The sequence below is a fragment of the Pithys albifrons genome, chromosome 5 (genome assembly GCF_047495875.1).
Source record: "Pithys albifrons albifrons isolate INPA30051 chromosome 5, PitAlb_v1, whole genome shotgun sequence".
Classification (NCBI taxonomy): domain Eukaryota; kingdom Metazoa; phylum Chordata; class Aves; order Passeriformes; family Thamnophilidae; genus Pithys; species Pithys albifrons.
The window spans coordinates 47,644,029-47,664,519 of record NC_092462.1 but is presented as its reverse complement, the minus strand read 5'-3'; the positions used below and the strand labels follow the sequence as shown (position 1 = coordinate 47,664,519).

Sequence of the window (20,491 nt, the reverse complement as noted above, 5' to 3'; positions counted from 1 at the left end):
GGTTCTGTTCAAACATGCTTGACTTTTTTCATTTGTTAGTAGTCTCCATCCTCTATTCTAGATCAGTGCTTCAAAACTTGTAGTTTGTTGCGGCTTCTTGGGTGGCAGTGTCAAATGAGATTGAAGCTACACCCTCACTCTAAGGTAGAAACCAGCCAGTGATTTCTCTGTTCAGTAATGAGAACCTTCGACAGCGAATTACTTATGTAAACATCCCATGCTTCATTTTCAGCCTGCTACTTGTTGTCCAAATGCACATCATCCATCATCTTAACCAAATTCTCTCAGTATTCTCTGTTAAGTCATGGTTTGTTGCTCTCTAATCATTCAAGTTGTACGCATGTTTCCAGAAAAGAAAATTTTTCTCTCTGTTTTTATGTTTCTGATTCATTCTGCTCTGTAGGGAGGGCAGATGGAATATGAAATAAACTTTCACAGAGGGTTTGTTATCACACATTCTTTTATTTTTGTGTTTGCCAGGTTCTTAGCATTTCAAGGTCATGACCCATCATGGGCTTCAACTTCAGTTGTAAAAGTCTTTACTGTATGTTTGTGTGCTGTGGTTGGCTGAGATTAAATGCTTTAGAGGAGTTACCTTGTGAAAGATTGCATGATGATTTTGCAATCAGATATGCTGTCTGCATGCCCAGTTTTTCTTCTAAGGAAGCTAAAAATAAACTCTGCTTTCAGGGAGGGGAGAGAAAGAGAGAAGTTGTTTGGTGCTTCCTCTGGTAGCAATGTGTGTTCATTTAGATTACGTATTTTACAGAAGTGAAAACCATAATTTAGCTGCTTTTCAACTTCCATTTGCTCATAAATTTCTTCCAAATCCCCCTGTGGGCATGAAATCTTACGGCTCTGCCTCTAGCTAAAAGCAAATTACTTTTAATGGTCTATGAAAATCTGTTTACTGTTGCAAGGATATTTTGGAGCTAAACAAGGCAAAAAACCCCCTCCATCTACAAATAAAAAAGCAGTAGGATTATTTTTAGTGCACATGATTCTTTAGTGTGTGTTATTGAATGCTACTGCACATCTCCTGTCATGCTGCTCTTTTAGGACAAAATTTAATGTCTCTTGGTAAACATGAATTGGGCAATACACAGTTTTACTGAGTAAAACTTTCTTTGATGTCAGTGCCCAATTGTGAAGTTCTAGGGTCATCAAGTTTCCTGTGCAATGCCAGCTTCTCTGACTGGTCTTTGTTTTTCTTCACAGATCCAAATGTGCTCTTCCTCGTTGATTCTCTGATCTATGGAAAAGAAGACAGTGACATCCTGCTTGTATGCCCACTAACAGATCCAAATATTACAGATTTCACATTGAGAAGATGTGATGGCAAACGTCTCCCAAAAAATATGACATTCATTCCCAATCCCCAGAAAGGCATCATTATAAAGAACGTACAGAGGTCATTTAAGGGCTGCTACCGCTGCTTGGCCAAGCACAATGGAGTTGAGAAGATATCAGAGCACATTTTTCTGAATGTGAGACCAGGTAACACAGGATTTTTGCCTTCGTGTACAGCAGTTGATTTTACTCTTCACCTCCCAGGAGCTGATGGGAAGGGCTGTGAAGCCTCAACATTGTCCAAAGGAGAGTGGTGAGCTTAGAAGCTTGTTCTGAACAAGTTGTGTCAGGGCACAGACTGATTTCGTGATACTTAGCTTGTGGCTGCACAGAGAAGGTTTGGCCATGTTTGTTTTCTGTTCCTGGTGATTTCCAGGAGGTATTTTCATCATTATGAGAAGTGTAGTTTGTGCTGTTAAACTCTGAGGACAAAACTGCACCCTGAGGTCTGAACAGGTTTGTGCAAGCAAGATGGAGATTTCAGTGCCTGACTCACATGCCTGTCACCCACAAGTGACAGCAGGAGGAACTGATTGATGGCACTGAAGAAGAGAGTTTTAGTGGACAGGCAGAACTTGGGGAAGGAGAAGGTCCTTGTTTGTCTTCATATTTGAGAGTGAAGATGGTCAGAGCAGCATCTGTGCACCCAGAGGAATGTGTTGCGGCTGAGCTGCTACATGCACCAGTGAACTCAACAAACCTGTTGGTGATACCCTACACTTCACCTTCACACAGCCTGGTGCCCTAGGGTCGGGTGCTTAAGTGGGTTTGGGAAGGAGGAGAAGCCTGATGCCTGTCTGCAGTACTTTACAGGCTGGTTTTGTCTGGGTAGTTTGGAGCCTACACTTACCCTGTGTGTCATTATTTGTCTGTTTAAATACCTCCAGGAGGGAAGTGGAGTTCATCAAGCCAGACTGGCTCGGCCTTTCTTCAGGGGCAAGTAAATGAGTTTGTTCTCCATGTAGCTGTGAGAGCATAGAACGAAGCCACCCCTCGCTGCAGCTGAGAGCGTGTCTCTGCTAAGGCGTGTGTGTGACACGGGTGCTGCAGTGGGGTCTGGGAAGGGAGCATCCCTGTCTGGGCACACACATAGGCTTGTGCTCTGGGAGTTTGTCTTGTCTGCAAGGGCATTTCTACTCCTGTGACTGAGGTGTCTGGTTGGGTTTTTGTTGAAAGGAGAGCAGCAGGTGGGGCCTGTGTTGGTTGCCTTTGTGATTCTAGAGGCATCCATTCATCAGCGGTGCCATCCCAGCAATGCTGCCAAGGCTGCTGCCAAAGGAAGGCTGGGCCAGCGTGCTGGTATGCTCCCCTTGTTGCCCAAATGATGTGAGGTGTTGGGAGATGAGGCGAGGTCATCAGCAGCATGACCCTAGTTCTAGTGAAGGAGGGCTGCCCCATGGCATGATGAGAGCATACCTTGTTTGCTTCATGGCAGGGGCTGTGTGACCTGCCTAGGCTGTGTGACCTGCCCAGTGACATGCTCCTTGGTGGTGGGGCAAGGGGTTGAGCAGCAGGGACCATCTCAAGTGTGGAGTTTGCTGTGGCAAATTTAAGAAGTCTTTTTTCTTGGTGATCTGGAAATTCTGATACAGTGAATTTTAATAAGTACTAAATTTCAATTAATGAGAAGATAACATGAGTTGAGTCAGTGCCGGCATCTCTTGCACTCTCCTTTGACAAACAAAAATCAAATCCATTCTTGCTGTCTTTCTTGGTTGATCTGTAACAAGGGTTTTTTCAATCTGTTTCTTCAGTAGTGGCCAAAGAAAGAAACCAGCTGATTGACATAACTGATGTTTCTCTGACAAAGAAGGGATGCAAGTTGTAGTATTGGACTTTTTCATTTTTTTACTGGGTAAAAGTCTGTACTTGCTCGATACAGCAGTGACTTCAGATGGAAGAGTGCTACCTGACACCATTGCCAACAGCCCACTGATCGTGGGCAACCATAGGTGGCTGGGGGCACCTCAGCACTCTGCCCACATTCCCTGTCAGGGAGGAAGCATGTAGTAAATGGAAGCATCTGCTGAAATCCATCAGCAGCATTGTCACTCTCAGTATTGTAATTACTGTGCTGTAGCATTCAGTCCTTACTGAGTTAAAAGGTAAAAAAGGTAAAATTCCCACTTTCTTGTTCACTCAACATTTAAATGTGTTGTAGGCCCTTTGGTGGGTAGTGTTTTTGTGGTTATAACTGTGGCACTGAGACCCTTAGACATGGACTTGTGCTGCAGAAGACAGAAGAGGCTTTCACATAACAGAGAGCTGTGGAGGCGTAGTCAGACTCACACCAACTACAACAGCACAGGGAGTGTTTATGTCCAGCCCTTCTCAAAACAGTGAGGGGCTTTATGTACTTAGGGATTGGTTTTTTGGATGTCCATAGATGTTTTTGGCAGATAAGAACACAGAATGCCTTCTGCACTGGGTTCCTCTTATCTCTTGGGTGCTGCTGAATGCTGGTGTGCATTTTTGTGTGAGCCTTTATGTCTGAAGAGAGCAAACATGTTTCTTTGTTTTCTTCTGTAGCCACTTAATAGCAACATGAGGAAAACATTTTTTTTAAGTACTAATGGCTGAAAAGTGTGATGTTTTCCTAAGTTTTGTACAATTTACCTAAGTCAACTACAAAACCTGTGTCAGAAGCAGGAAGAGAGTCTTGGTGAACTTATCTGATACATGTTGAATTTGCAGTTTTAAAGTGAGCCTTCCTGTGTAAAAGCCCTAGTGATAAGTTCACTGGAGTATAATAAAAGAGGAAAATTTGAAGAAAGGTTGAAGAAAACAGGAAAACAAACCACGAAGGGAACAGAGGTAGAGCTGAAGAGCTTTGTGGAGGCAAGAGACACACAGCCTCAGATATACTTGACTGTTGACAAAAGAAGCAGAACAGGAGTACAGCAGCCTGTGGCTGCCTGTGACCACCTACTGCTTGGGTGACAAGCTTTGTGAACCATCACCATAAGCAGAGGTTGTAGTGCTTTCAGGGACAGGTATGCAGAAGTCCTTGAGCTTTACCTCTCCTTCCTAGGCTGTCTGTCAGGAGCTTGTCAGGGACCTGTCAGACAGTGCTTTCTGTCAGCTGTAATGTTTTGTAGATAAAATTTTCAGTTAGTGCTAGGCTGCTGTTCTTCAGTGACTGATCCTTACCATGTTTTTGGTTCCAGAGTGCTCGTTTTTAATCACTGTCATGGAATGAATCGTCTCGCTGGTGGTTCAATATCGTTCAAGTTTCTTCATGAAAGTTTCTGTGCTCTAACAAATACTATCTGTAATTTGAAGGGAAGTTGAAGCAGAAATGTGCTTGTTGTAAAGAAACAATTGTGTAATATATTAGAAAAATTTGAATACAGAGCCTTGATTTTATTGGAAAATTAATGACTGTTGATTTTTATTCCCCCTTGGAAAGCTGAAACTAATGAAAAATAATACACTTCAAAATTGTTTTCCAGTTCACAAAACTCCTCCTGTCATCACCATATCAAAAAGCTATGAGCTTCTCAAAGAAGGAGAAGAATTTGAAGTTACATGCATAATCACAGATGTGGATAGCAGCGTGCAAGCTAGATGGATTTATCACAAAAAAGGGGTAAGTTCTTTTAATTCTATCTTGTGTGCCTCAGCACAGTACACAGACTCTCTGTAGACATCCTCTGTTTGTCTTGGGTACCTGATGCTGTGTCAATTTGGATTTGTTGCATTTACAAATACTCAGCATCCCACAGACTGGGGAGGGGACAACAACAACTGTCCTGTGCCCATGAAGACAACTGGGAGGAAAAGCATCTGCACAGATGTCTCTTCCCAAACAGAAAATAAAGTTAGGCTCTTCACTTTGAAGTTTAGGTGACCTCTGTTGGGCTTCCTAAATACGGAAGGATAGAGTGCCTACACGTCACATTGCAATCAATGGGAGCTGCAGATATCAACACATGGACTGCAAATTACATATTCTAGTTGTTATCATTAACAGTAAAATACCTGCTAATTAGCATGGGGTTGTGTGTGACAGGAATAGTAGTAAGTACTCGCAGGAATGATTAATTCATTTGAATTACATAGTGTGCCTCAGTAACTGGGAAAGTTCTGAAAAATGAACCAGTGTACTGGTTTCTGTCTGCTGGTAATAGATGAGGTTATAGACTGGTGTCACCAAAATAAATTATTGACAAGTTAAGTGCTCCAGGACAGTTAGTTACTGGCAGCACAACCTGCTAAGAAGGGACAGAGAGATCCCCTTCTCTGGTAAGCCAGCATGCTGCCAGCTCTGTCTGCAGACACTGGATTGTTTTTGAGAATGCTTCTTGGTCTTCAGAGTATACTCTGAAATTTAAATAAATTAAAAGCCCTTTTGAAGATCTTTGAGTAACTATCACCATATATGCTCCCATGCTAATTGGCTCATCTTATACTGCTAATGGTAGTGAGCAGAATGTGTAATTCTCAGTCCATGTGTATGGAAAAAAAGACTTCTGTGACATTTGGATAAATCACATCTCAGGCACATAATGGACAGGAGCCTCATTCCCTGGGGCTGGGCATGCCATGCTTAGCTAATCCACCAGCTTTGGCAAATCTGTTCTTCCTGAGTGCTCACTGCTCCAGAAATCCCACCTCGCAGCTCTGAAGGTTGTGAAGGTCTTAAGTGACATGAAGGCGGCATGGGACAAGCAGATCCATTTTTGGTCCTGTGCCAAAATCAACTATAAAAGCTTTGTCTGACAGCTTCATTTCTTCTCTCTTTCCCCTCCCTTTGCTTTGTTATATGTGATGAAATTGAGGCTTTCCTTCAGTTTTTGTGCTTTATCATTTTTCACTTTATGAGTAAAAGCCTCAATGAAAGTATTTTTGACCAAATAAGTTTGACCTCTCTCCCTTTACTAGTAAATAGCAGGAGACACTGTCTTTTAAATACTGACTATCAAATTAAGTTTTGTATTGAAAATAAACATATAGATGTAGTACTTCAACTGAATTCAGAATTATGTTTTGTCTTGAATGGATGAAAGGAAAAAAACCCAAAATGCTTTTTCTGTGTATGATTGAAGTTATCGCTACTTTGAAAAATCAGTAGACTTGTTATAAGCAAGCACATCCATACTAAATAAAATTCTCTTGTGATTTTTATAGCTCAGAAGAAATCAAAATTGCACTGAAAAGGTTTCATTTGTCTAGAAGCTCTTGGAAACTCCAAGAATTAAAATAATTCAATTAGGCATAACAAGTTCATGTCTGCATTTGGATTAAACAGTGTAAATTTTACCAGTCTTTCCAACCATACCAAACATTCTCACAGAAACAAAGAATTTATTTTTTCTATGTGTAGAGTCATGATATTCTTAAGAGAATGAAGGTTCCAGTTGCATTTAAGAGTAATAAACCTACATTGCTATGGACCAAGAATTTGAGTGGGTACCAGAGGAAGGATGCCATATAAAGCCTGCTGCCAGCAGGGCTCTCTGCGATATGTCAGCAATCAGAAGATGCTGTGGCCTTGAGGCATAGAGCAATACAGTTTAGAATGAAGCCACAGGACCTTAAATTCTCTCTTGTCATTCACTTGGAATCTTTGCATTCATTAGAGTGGTCAGTGAACTTCAGGCACCAGTTGAGTGGTGAACCATACTTCAGAGTTGCAGTGCCTTCGTACAAGAACTTCAGCTTCTGAGCATTGGGAAAGTCAGGACCCAGTGGTCATTTGCATTAAGCCCTACAGCTGGAAGTGCTGTTAATGCAAGTAAAACTTTCTGCTGGTTCCTCATCTTCATCAGTATGGGAAATGTAGACAGACTGAGGTGGATCTGACCTTGGGCACAACACCCTTGTCACCATATAATGGAAATATTTGAAGAAGCTAGAGTTTTAGTTTTTTGCCTTGGGCTGGTCTCCCTGCTTTGGCTTTCTTGAGGCCAGTGAGCACAGTGCCACACTCACCCCACCCTACATCCCTCCACATTCTTGCCTTACAGGTGAGCTTGAGGAGAAAATAACAGAAGAGTAAGGGGAGGTGATAAGACTTAGGGGAGAGGATATTATCTCCCAAAGGGAGCTGATCACATACTTGTTTTGCATGGAGAGATTCTAGTGACAGGTTTGTCATGCTGGCTTATTATTCCAGTTTAAAGTTATGAATATTAATATAGCAAAGTTATAATTACTTCTATTTTTAATTTATCTAGGAAAGATGATGCATACACAGTGTTTTAGATGTTAATTGTTTTTTACCAACAGATTGTTACAAGCAAAAGCAGAAATTTGGGTGATTACGGATACGAAAGGAAATTAACATTGAACATCCGTTCAGTGGGAGTTAATGATTCTGGAGAATTCACATGCCAAGCAGAAAACCCTTTTGGAAAAACCAATGCCACAGTAACCTTGAAAGCACTAGGTAAATGCTTCTTGCAGAAATCTTAACATTTCTAGGAGCAGGAGATGAAGAGTGGGAACAGTGGGGTGTCTTCCCTTCCTCCTCTCTCCTTTTCCCCAAACCTCGATGAGTGAAATTGCTTTTCTGAAAAGGCTATTGCTGACTGGTTACCATATGAGATGGCTCAGGAAGAGGTGTGGTGTGTATGACTACTTGGATTTCTAGAACCGTTTGCATGCTATTGGAAAAGGGATATTAGAACGACTGACCAATAGTGTTTCTGTCTCTCTGATTTGTCTCATCCTTCCTGGTTTAGTTTGAAATTTAATCCAGTTTTAACAAAGCAGGTGATTTACTTGTGCCTGGTACTGTCCCTGCACTTAAGTAAGTTGGCAGCCCAAGCACAAAGCACATCTTTAATACCTGCCTTCCAAGCTTGGGAAATTTCATGGACAGTGTGCAATGTTTTTATGTAGAAGCTGTATTTAAAATAATGCTGTGAGGAACATCATGGTGTGCACAGGTAGCGTGAAATTGTTCTGGATGTTACACCCTATTAAACCCACTATCCATCACTTCTGTGTGTTTTGGATTGTGTCCCTAAACAGTGAGCAAACTCCCTTCCTCCTCTTGTTTAATAACAGGTGCATTTAGAGTCTGCTATATATTAACTTGGATGACACACAGTGCCTTTTGAATTTTAAAGCTGCTGAAACCTGCTCATTTGATAAATTAAGTACAACTAAGGACATGTTGATATAATTAATAAGATCATTCTGGTCTGCATAATTGGCTGCAACTGCTTCAGTTCTGTACCATTCAAGGGTGTAGTAACTGAGGGAAGTGTAGCCTTGGATTCTTTTTCCTTTTCAAATCCGTTTTTCGGTTACACAGACACACTCCTGCAACAATGCTTGTTTTGCTTTCCATGGTAACCTAAAGAAAACAGAAGTGTGACCTCTGTGGGTCAGATCTTCAGCAAAGCCTCAAAGGTTTGAGTGCCCTTAACCTTGCTCTGCTGTTCAGGGGGGTAGGGCTCACAACGACAGGGATGTTTTCCTCCTTTTCTTACGGGAGAGACTACATTCATATGTAAAAGAGTGAAGCAGTGTGAAGTATGAAAGAAAATCTTCTCCCCAAGGGGATCAGTGTGAAAGCTTCTATTATTACAGGAGGGAAGTTCTTAACTACAGAAAATCTTAATACTACTACATATGCAAATGTGGCTTTAAAGGGATTGACTTTGGAAAGTCTGGGGTTTAACATAAAACAAAGCATTATAAAAAGTAGGAAATAAAGTAGCAAGCTTTTATTTAGTAAGTTTGTATTTATAAAAAAGTGCCAGAGAAAAGGTGGAATCATTCCTTTTTGAGATACTTTTCTGTCCCCACCCTCTCAAATTGACTTAAAGTTCCAACTGCTGGATACTTTTCACCATTCATTGACATACTGAATATGTATTTACCTGAGCTGTGTCAGCCCTCAGGGTTCTGAAAAGAGGTATATGGTGTGTACAGGAGAGATCCTGGGATTGCTTCAAATCCTAAGTCACTGTGGCTTTAACATTAATCAGAAGGTTTACAAGAAATAATGTGTATTTTTTGTAAATTTCCTAATTTTTGTAGCAGTTAATTTATCTAACTGTAGAAAGTTACTAGAACTGCATTTCAGGGACCGATAGCAACGTCATAAAATTTTATTTGAAGATCTTGCGTCTGATTTTGAATATAAGTTGCATAGAGGATCCTGTGTTTATACAGGAAACAGAAGAATGCTCTGCAAAGAAATTACACATCTTCATTTTCCAGATTTGAAACCTTTTTTCTAATGATGGAGAGCATTTTAGAGCATACCTGCCTGCTGAGAGTTTACTTCATTCTTTCTTCTCCAAGCCACCTGTCAAGCGCTCTGGTAGCTCCATATGCTCTCACCAAGCCCCACTGGCTCTGGCTTTCCCAAGCTCTGGTGCCCAGCTGGCCACTGCAGTTTGATTACTGAAGAGTGGGAAGAAGCAGGGATCTGAGATTGATTTTAGGTCTCAAGCTCTCAGTAAATGTGTTTCCTTGTAATTGCAATCTGCCCACCAAACTGATAATTCCCTTATGAATTTGTGTAATAGGACTGAAAAATTTGTCTTTTCAAAGTGAATCCTGAAGCTGATGAGTTTATTAATGAAATTAAAACTGCTTCAGCAAGAACGTTGTTAGACACGATCTTTTGGAACGGAACTGCACAGTGATAAATGGTATCTGCCAAATAAAAGATTAAGACACAGCAGCAGATGTACAGAAATGCCTTAGTTTAAGACGATTGGTATCCAGGCCTATGAGCTTAGCACATTTTTCTCTAATTACAGCTTTTAATAGCTTCATTTTTAACGTTGTTCTTAATTACACTTGACAAAGAAACTTTAAGTAGTGTAGTATATTGTCATAAATGACTTCATCTTGCTTTTTTCTTAGTGTTTCTTTCATACCAGACAGTAGCAACTCTGATTTTTGGAAAAATATAAATACTTGAGTAGAATCAAGCATGTGCTTTCATTTTTTCCAAAGGAAAATAGAGGGTATTTGTCACCAAAAGATGGAATTATTTATGTGAAGTCACTAAGGCTGCTTTAAGTCCTCTCTGCTATATATAGCTAATGGGCTTGGTTTTGGCAGGTAAGAGTTCAAGTTCTGCTTTGCAGATAAGGTTTCCTTTTTCACAGTTGAATGTTTGATCACTGATCTTGAAGTAGTCTAAGCGTGGTTAGAGTAGTGACAATCTTCTAACTGGCTCTGAAATTGTTTTTCTTCTCTTATGACCATAAGCGACAGGATTTGTCCGTTTGTTTGCAACAATGAATACCACAATAGACATAAATGCAGGACAAAATGGAAACTTAACTGTTGAGTATGAGGCATATCCAAAACCTAAGGAAGAAGTCTGGATGTACATGAATGAAACATTACAGAATTCCTCAGACCATGATGTCAAGTTCAGGAGTGTGGGCAATAACAGGTAATAGGCATGACTGTAAGTGCTATTGATTTCACTTTGGAACAGCAAACCGGAGTGTGCTCTGGAAAGAGGAAAGTGGGGATGGCAATAAAATTGTGTCTATAAAAGATTGTGTAGTACCTGTGGCTTGCCACAGTAACTGGTGCAAAGTCTTGACAACCTCGGTGTGGAGTAGCATTGAGCTAACCACACCATGTGAGGACCAGCATGCTATATACTCATGACTCACCTACATTCCTGTCCAATGACCAACAATGAGAATTTAAAGTTGTTTGTGCGCAGAAACCGCCTCTGCTGCCACAGCAGACCCCAGTGCTCTTAAATAAAAGCTTATGCTTTTATTTCTGCTGTGCACTCTTGTTTCCTGATACCTGGTCCTTCAAAAATCCAAAAAAGTAGAGCATCTGGCATATGTGGCTTAGGTTGTGAATCTGTATTCCCTTCTCAATGGGAAGAGGCGCAGGTGGTGGTGCATGAGTGAGGTCTGAGCCTGGTGCCGAGCTGTCACCCAGTCACACATCTGGGTGTTGGAAAAGGCAGAACTGGGTGCAAGGGCTGTCATAAAGCAAGATAAGAGTGTTGCATGGACAGTGGCTGCAGAAAATGATGACACACTATTAATTCCCTGCTTAGCTTTTGTGCAACAAGTTCTGTGCCTTAGTAATGCTTAATTTTTTTCTTCACAGTTATACAAGTGAACTTCACCTTACACGATTAAAAGGAACAGAAGGAGGCATTTACACATTTTTTGTGTCCAATTCTGATGCCAGCTCCTCTGTAACATTTAGTGTCTATGTGAAAAGTAAGTGAAGTGAACAGTCTGAAATATTTCATTATCACAGTTATTGTATTTTATACAACATAATGTATGCACAAGATGTCACAGTGTGGTTCAGCATATGAGAGGCGTTGTGAAGTGAAGCACATTCTGAAAAACTAAATGTCAGGATATAAAAGTGCTGAGTATTTACACAAATCCATGTACTATCCAGCATGACCTTACATTCTAGCAAACATATTTCAGAGATTACCAGAGAGCAGCTAGATAGTTTATACAGTAAAAAAAGCCTGTAGCACCTGGAAACACAATCTCAAAAGTACGTATATGACATAAACCTTTTATAATTTGAGGATATACAGGGATTATAATTTGCATTTTTGGCAACCAAGTTAAGATATTAATTGTTCTTAATTTGTTTGACTTGGATGCGGAGTTTGAACGCTTGTCAGGAGAATTATTCACATTAGATGCCTTTTGGCATCTAAATACTTCTGTATAATAATATAAATTATCATTGTTTCAGAGAAATCTGCATAGCTTTACAAATGTGTGTGCTGTCATCTTTGGGACATGCTTGTTAAGAACAAGCATTGACTTCAGTTCCAAATAGCACTCTTCAAGACAAAAACTAAACTTCAAAATCAATTTAATGAAACCTTCAGAAAACCCTGTCCTTAATAGAGCCATCCACTTAGAGCATTTCATGCTCTCAGACAAACATTGGCAGTTGCTAAAGGCCAAACTTAAGAAAACTTAAACCAAGAAAGGACTGCAGGCAAACTGGCAAAACTAGGGTAAGGTAAGCAATGATTCCTTTGAGCATAGCAGGAGGAACTGTATAGAAAGTAAGTGAATGTGCTGCAAAAGCAGTTTTGTGTTACTGCTATGCTTTATCAGCTGTGTGTCCTTTTCCAGGCATAGCTTTGTGAAGAGTACTGTCAAAACATCCACAAAGCATCAAATCCCAGATACTAATTTCTGAATTCTTCTTGTTTATCACTGATCAACATTTGTAACGTTTCTATTAGCAATGACATAGTTTGGGTCTAGAAATGGCACTTGAGCTCCTTTCAGAACATTGTAGTTCTTCTTTCATCCACGAATGTTGTTTTTTGTATTGTGCCTTTTTTTTGTTTCCTGGCTGTGATTTCTGAGATGAAGGCACTGGCGACCTCAGGTGTCCTTTGTTTCAGTGAATGAGTGTGGGTTACAGTCATAAGGGATAGTTTCAGTTTTTGAAAAATCAACAGAGCAGATATTTGAGCTAAAAATTTAATTTCTGCAAAGGAGTAGGAGAAATTGCAGGTTGCCTGTGGAACTGTTAGTTCAAATGATATTGGATAGTGTTTTCCAACTTGCAGCATCAATACAATGTGCTTGGAACGAGGGGCCATTCATGGTTCTCCCAGCTATCCCAGGCTCTGCAGGCTGCTTGGGTATAGTTTGGGCACAAGGATTAAAAAATCTAGCCAAAAAACCCTTTTAAAGTCCAGTTTTGTCATCATCAGATGTGAGTTCTCAATGCATATCTCCATGTTGGTGCTTTTGAGATATGTGCTACTTGGTAAAAGATGAAAATCACTGTAGATCATGGTAAGGAAACCAGACTAGGAAGAGGATGGTGAAGCAGGATGGACAAGGCAAGAGGAAGCATAGACAGTTTAGTTCTTCTAAATTGCTTTTCCATACAACCAGCAGTATTCAAGTCTCTTTCCTTCTTGCTTCAGCTACTGGTCTTGTAAGTAGTAAGATCAGTCCAGCGATGCCATGAGAACATTTAAGCAGTCTCATAGAGCCCATGTTACCATGCACTGTGGCCCTGGGTGGACTGAAACCATGGCTGAAGCAGATGGATTTGATGCACTTGATGCAAAAAGTTTCTTTTGACATTTTGCCTAAGCTTCTGCACAGTTTTTTCATTTTGAAAATAAAGAATAAATAGATTGGTCTTTCTAGGGGGTTGTTTTTAGCAAAAATAACCTGTTTTCACTGGCTTGTAAAATACTTGTCATTTAGGTATGAAACACAGACTGCATGATAACATACCATATTATTTGACATAGCAGAATAATTGCCAAAGGTGAGTCACGTGTGGGTCTGTTGTATCCTGATCCAATGGTGCATCCTGACCTGACATTGTTGTCAGGGATTTTGCTTAAATTGCTTGGATGTAGATTGTGATGTTTACATATCAGGCTTGGGCAGGTAATCAGTGGAAAGTAATCAAACAGGTAAAACAGGATTCATAATCAGGAGAATGTCTTCACATAAACAAAAATCGATGCCAAAGAATTTACTGGAAGACATGAAAAAAACAGTGTAAAAATATTTGCCTTAGATTTAAACATATTTAGCAATTGCACATACTAATCTGAAACAATACTGAATTGTTTTAAAAAATAGTGTAGTAATTCACAGGAAATGTGACATAAAGTAAGTCAGTAAGGACCTCTGAAATTAGGAGTATAAAAGAAAATTACAACTTGACAAGCAGCGTACTGTACTCGGTTACAGTTAAGAAATTGTAGAACTTTCCAGAGTGGCAAGGTAGAGTGCATCTAGCAATTAGCAGAGGAATCTTCCAACTAGCAACTGAGTTTAGTGCACAGTAATATCTGAGCTTAATTATAGTCAACAAAATACTAGCTATAGACTTGGGGCTCATGCTGCAAAGAGAAAACTGGTCATGGTATTATGTATCCCATGAAGTCAAGCTCAGCTGTTTTCCTCTTTTTGAACTGTGCAGTGAACAAACAAGGAGTCACCATGATATTACAAAAGGATTTGTTCCAATCCAGAAAATGTAGCTCCAGAAGGAAAGCACTCTGTCTGGGATGACTGACAATACCTATTAAGTGTTACTTTTTAGACATCTATTTTTCTAACAGTGAAGTGAAATTGGCAATAGAAAGCAATTAAATGCAGAATTTCATTATACAGTACATTGAATTGAAATAGAAGTGACCTCTTATAAGTCATCTTTGATGCATTCAGAATCAATTAACCAATAGAATCAATAACAGCTGAAAAACAATTAATAAACTTAGGGAAATTAGAAGTTTAAGAAATTTAATGACTGGTGACAGAAGAAAATATGTATATATGCTGAGCAATATAATGAAATATTAAATATTTGAAGGATTAAAGCCAAAACAGTAAGCAAAGTCTAGTCATTAAGAGTCTGTCTGATAGCAGAGGCAACTAGGCAGTGAAAGTTAAAAAATCTAGCACAATAACACCCCTTTTAAAAAGAAGATGCTTGGTGAGAGCTTGGCATCTGTTTGCAAAAGCCAGTCCATCTTTGCTTCAATGTCCCCTGGAGCACCTACATTGGTGGTTGAGGAAGATGCTCTGACTGCCAGAAAGGGGTGCAAGTGCTGAGACATGTATGGCCAGACCCAGCAAAGGCTCAGCCTGGGAGATGGCAGCAGCAGCTGGTCTTGATCCCCTTGGGTACTGGCTTGGGGGACTCTTTGCTGCCTCAAGTGAAATGCATACCCTAATTTCTCTGAGCCAGGGAGGCTTGGGGAGCCCTCAGTGCTGGTGGGAAGCTGATCACCCTAATTGCCACATCAAAGTGTTTCACCAGGCACGTGACAGGTGGAGCTGCTCATAGGTCAGCCATTCTCAGAGGCTGCTACAGCTCAGCTTCCCGTGGCAGCAAGGCTGGACCACTCTGCCTGGGCTGCTGGAGGTGTTAACCCTGCACAGCCCCTTGTTTCCCTCCACTGCTGCAGAATGAGTCCATGTGGGCTTGTGACCATGTAAACTTTTACTGCACTGGGTTTTTACAGTGGAAAGAGCCTGACTAATATGGGCAATTTTGTTTCCCTCAGTCAACCTCAAAAGTTTTAGAGGCAGACCAACTCTGGCACGATACTTTTTCCAGGACTTAAGACTCATATTCCTCTTATATTTGACTTTGAATGTTTCTCATTTCTGGAGTTACATTGTGCTACAATGTTGCCTAAAACGTAGCATATGCCCAAACAAATAGCACATGGGTAGTAGTTTAGCTCATTTTGATTGGAGGTTCAGAAATATGAATTACATATATTCTGTGAGCACTGAGGCTGGGTGAGACGCAGTGAGCTCTCAGAAAGTTCCTCACAAAATAAGTAATGCTGAAAATCAGTCTCAACATTTTGCAACAATGTTTGGTTCTTGGTGGTTTGCATAAAACACAACTCGTGGATTTAGAAATGAAAGAACATTTGGTTCCTGTAATGAATCACAAGGAGATGGTATGTGATTGAGAATATATGTGTGCTTTATTGCTTTTAATTTAGTCAGCGAGTAGAATATTCATTAAAAACTAACACTGTGCACTCTTTGTACATGGATTTTACGTGAAATAAATCTGTGTTTTCCCACTGCAGTCTATACAGCTTCACTACTTTCTAGAATTAGAAGTTCATGTTACATTTCTGTAAAGTTGTATTAACTGATAATGAGCTCTTAACTTGTACCTATGAGGTGAGCAACATCACTGCAATGTAGTCTTTTAAATAAGATTTTTCATTAGCTTCTCTGTAGGTGATTTTGCAAGGAGACTAAGGTAGTTATGGGAAATAAGGCCTGTAATTCAAGTTTCACTAGGAAAAACATCTTAGTCTGTTAGTGGTGTGCTTGGCTGAAGCATATGACACTGAACAAATGACTCTGAAGTCCACCTGACTGCTCTGGTTTCCTGCCATACTTGAACGAGTAGCTCTTGAACCAACTGCAGGACTAAATCCAGTGCAGGATGTGGCAGAAGGCATCGGCTGGGTGGATTGCTTTCTCGATTATCAGAGCAATCAGAAATTCTCATTTGGAAAGCCAATACATTCAGCCAGATACTAATTTCTTCTACGTGCTGTTTCAGAGAATCAGGCAGTTGAGTATTTCATTAGCTATATCTTAGAGGGATGTATGTCCTCTGTGGGATGGGGTCTGCACAGCTTGCCTTGCACTGTAGTTCCTTTTCTGACTGCAGTGGTAATATTTAATACGTGGGGTAGGTGTACGAGGGATGTGGTTTGACAGATTTAGTGCACTTCTAACTGTGCAGAAACTGTCTTTTTTACAGGCAGGTAAAGTCACGCCATGCAGGAACAGGAACTGCACTGTTCTTCCAAGCATACGCTTCTTTGGGTTTTTTAATCTCTGAGCTTTGCTGGTTTAGAATCTTTCATCTAACCAAATACTTAATGGAGATAAGGTATACTTCTGACATCCAGCCCCAAGCATTCAGTGTGAGAACTAAAATTTTCCAGATGTTTGGTTTTTGTACAACACCAAGTCAGACCTGGATATCCTTGAGTGATTCCATGGATGATGATGCACACAGGTTGCTGGGGTGAAGAGCAAATGGCAGTGCAAATTCTGTGTTCTCCCTGTGGGTAATTCTTGGTTTTGTTTGTTGCAGCAAAACCGGAGATTCTCACTTTGGATATGCTTAGCAATGGTGTTCTCCAGTGTGTAGCAGCTGGATTCCCAGCCCCAACCATATACTGGTATTTTTGCCCAGAAACTGAGCAGAGGTGAGTTAAGTAAACAAAAGTCGTCTCCAAAGGTGCAACACACCCAATTTCAGATTAAAAATTATGAACATAAAATGCTTTGGTATTAGTTATGTTCAAACATTGCATTGCTGTTTTCATAGTTTTTGGCATCACATTATTTGCAGTGGTTTGTGAGAAGGCAGAGATGTGTTTAATTTTTCCTGTTTGCATTCTGTCTTTGAAAGGGAAATAACCAACACTTTCTGCTGCATAAAAATAAAAGCCAAACTTTGTGCTGCAGGCTGGCTACAGTTTGTATCAGTTTGGCCCCAAATGACACATGTTCTGTATGCAATTTCACAGAATGGCAGTCACAGAATCACTTGTGAATAGGGCTGTTTTCATTTGTTTTATTGAGTAATGAAGTAATTTTTCAAGACATAATGTGATTAGATTTCTATTTGCATGAAACATGACAAGTAAACAAGTCCAGAGTTGTGAATAAGACCTGATGTTTTGTTACCACATTTTTAAAAACATTTTGGAGTTTCACTGTGAGCATTTGTGAAGCAAGTTTTAAGGTTTTGGTTCCACCATAGTTGTAGATCTCATACCAGCAATTCATGGGTCTCCCTCCCATCTGTATAATTTGTTTTATTTCCAAAATAATTGTTCTTTCCTTAATTGTTTTAAACAGTACTTTTTGAGAAATCTTAAATGTGTGCGTTTGTAGTAAATACAGGACATATGAAGGAGAAGCAGCATCTTGAGAGAAAAGAACTGGCTATTTTGTGACTGCATATAAGTTTGATGTTGTTTTATGTACATCATGGACTTTTTTTTTACTGCAATAAGATGATACTTGAGGAAAGTTTTCAACAGTAGGTAGTAGACCACAACTGCATGAAGCTGAAGTTGGAGATTCAGGTTGAATGGTATAAAACCCATAGTGAAGTTACAGGCCTACAGGTGTCTCTAACCAAAAGCAAATGGAAAGACATTATGGTCTCCAGTTGGGTCAGACTAGGTGTATGTATCCATTACACTGGTTTATGTACCCATTACATGACATCCCACTACACTAAAGACAATGAGACATTGTGAGTAGGCCATTTTGAGGATAAGATCTTCATCTGAATCCCTTTGTACAGCAGTGCTGTTCAGTTAACCTGTTGGTCTGGCATTCCAAGTAGCAATTCATGAAAGGTAACTGTCAGTATTGTTTCTCCCAGGTGTTTTGATTCACCGACAATATCTCCTATTGATGTCAAAACTGGTTACACAAATTCATCAGTGCCGTCATTTGAACGAGTCCTGGTTGAAAGCACAATTAATGCCAGCATGTTCAGGAGCACCGGCACTGTGTGCTGCGAGGCCTCCAGCAATGGGGACAGGAGCTCAGCTTTCTTCAACTTTTCTATTAAAGGTAACAGCTGGGGTGAATGAGACCATAAAATACGTGTGTCATTCAGCTCTTTCTGTAAAAGGATTTTAAGTGATTTACCTTTGGCATAAGAAAGATTATAGTACAGTGGCTGAGCATATGATAACATACTACATTACCTGTTCTGCCTATCAGAGCATTGCTTTAATTTTTCAATGGCTATCATGGTACTGTCCTTTGACTGCTCAAGATCTGCAGTGCAAGTAGATAGCTGGTTTTATTCTGTCTGTGCAGCACAGGGGCAAACCACCTACAGAATTAACCTGGCTTTCCCTCTCTCTCTTTCCATTTTTTTCCCCATGTTTGTTTTGAATATTTAGGCCATCACTTGTTTTTTCAAGGAAAGATTGCATTTTATTTTAGGTTTTTATAATGTCTCAGGAAAAATGCTGTCCCAAACTTGCCTGGAGCCCAAGGGTCATGCTGTTTTAATAGAAGTAACAACAACATACTGCAAAAAGGCTTATGAGTTTTTTAGCAATATTTGTGGGTTTTGTGTGAGGAAAAAAGCACTAGAACATATATGATTCAAAATGTGTGTGTAAAGCTGTGCTCCTCTTCATGGAACCAAATGTTCTGCTTCTTTTTTCTTTGTTACACCCAGATATAAACAAATACACCAGATTTGGGGCAGATTAGTTGTACTGGCATGGTATTCCTTTGCTACTTGGCACAACCTCTGCCTGTAGAGACTGTGCTGTAGAGGTCATACTTGGAGGGGAGGGGGAGAGAGAGGAGAAGAAATTAGGACTTGAGAAAAAAGCTTCTCTCTGTAACCTAAATTGACTGAGATCATGCAGATCCCTTGCATTAACTTATCTTGGTGTCACACTTCCTGAATTGATGAAGCTGAGACTCCCAAGGCATCAGACTGGATTCTTTCTGTGCCAGCTCTGTCTCCCACAGCTCATTCAGAAAAGACATTGTGATATACCTAGAGCACATCTGGGAAAGTCAAACCCCCAAACTGCGTTTCAAAAAAAAAGAACTAAGGAAAGATTTCACCTGCATCTTTTTAATATCGTTTTTCTTGTTCAATATTTAAGCAGAATTTTGTGTTTCTTTCCAGAGCAAATCCGTACCCATACCCTTTTTACCCCTTTGCTAATTGCATTTGGAGTTGCTGCAGGACTGATGTGCATCATAGTCATGATCCTGGTGTACGTGTATTTACAGGTAAAATCAGAGTCCCTTCTGCCTGAGTTAGTAAAAAGTGTGTGAGCTTCCTGTGGAGGCTTCAGTAGTGACAGCCGATCTCTTTCTTTTCCAGAAACCCAAGTATGAAGTTCAGTGGAAAGTTGTTGAAGAAATAAATGGAAACAACTATGTTTATATAGACCCAACACAACTTCCTTATGATCACAAATGGGAATTTCCTAGAAACCGCTTGAGTTTTGGTTAGTTTAGATTTGTTTAACTTCAACTTTAAGGTAAAACCTTCAGGTCTCATATGAGACTTTGGTCAAACACAGCAGGGTTTTGTCAAAAAGATGTTATGCAATAGTGGAGATAGTGATAATTGCTCATTCTTACCTTGGGACAAAAAGCAAGCAGGCGTGTCTGCAATAGCTTCCTTGATATCATAAAATAAAATGTTGAGCCCTTCAGGAGGAAGTACTGCAAGTCATTACAGAGTATTTTGTTTACTTTATTAGGTAAAACCCTTGGCGCTGGAGCTTTTGGAAAAGTTGTTGAAGCCACTGCTTATGGTTTATTTAAATCCGATGCTGCTATGACAGTAGCAGTAAAGATGTTGAAAAGTAAGTTGCTGTAGTATACTCAACAATTTTTTCTCTTTTCCATCTGATCGGTGTGTTACTGAACATTGTGCTTTGCCTTGCAGCAAGTGCCCATTTAACAGAAAGAGAAGCCTTGATGTCAGAGCTTAAAGTGCTGAGTTACCTTGGAAACCACATTAATATCGTGAATCTGCTTGGAGCTTGCACTGTTGGAGGTGGGGTTATCAAAACATTATTGATTATTTCTGTTTTGCTGCCAGGAGGATGAACCCTGTGAAAAAGAATCCAAGGTGCTGATATAAGTATAGAAATCTTAAA

At 40.1% G+C, this 20,491-nt stretch overlaps 1 protein-coding gene across 1 annotated transcript in view; it reads left to right on the top strand.

Moving 5' to 3' along the window:
• KIT (KIT proto-oncogene, receptor tyrosine kinase) overlaps positions 1 to 20,491 on the top strand; it is a 56,406-nt gene that overhangs the window by 20,970 nt on the left and 14,945 nt on the right. Inside the window, exons 3-13 of the mRNA XM_071555193.1 lie at positions 1,219 to 1,497; positions 4,803 to 4,939; positions 7,582 to 7,741; positions 10,534 to 10,723; positions 11,410 to 11,525; positions 16,915 to 17,029; positions 18,223 to 18,416; positions 19,504 to 19,610; positions 19,705 to 19,831; positions 20,090 to 20,194; positions 20,278 to 20,388. Of these exons, the coding sequence (XP_071411294.1) occupies positions 1,219 to 1,497; positions 4,803 to 4,939; positions 7,582 to 7,741; positions 10,534 to 10,723; positions 11,410 to 11,525; positions 16,915 to 17,029; positions 18,223 to 18,416; positions 19,504 to 19,610; positions 19,705 to 19,831; positions 20,090 to 20,194; positions 20,278 to 20,388 (1,641 nt within the window). The remainder of the gene's footprint in view (positions 1 to 1,218; positions 1,498 to 4,802; positions 4,940 to 7,581; positions 7,742 to 10,533; positions 10,724 to 11,409; positions 11,526 to 16,914; positions 17,030 to 18,222; positions 18,417 to 19,503; positions 19,611 to 19,704; positions 19,832 to 20,089; positions 20,195 to 20,277; positions 20,389 to 20,491) is intronic.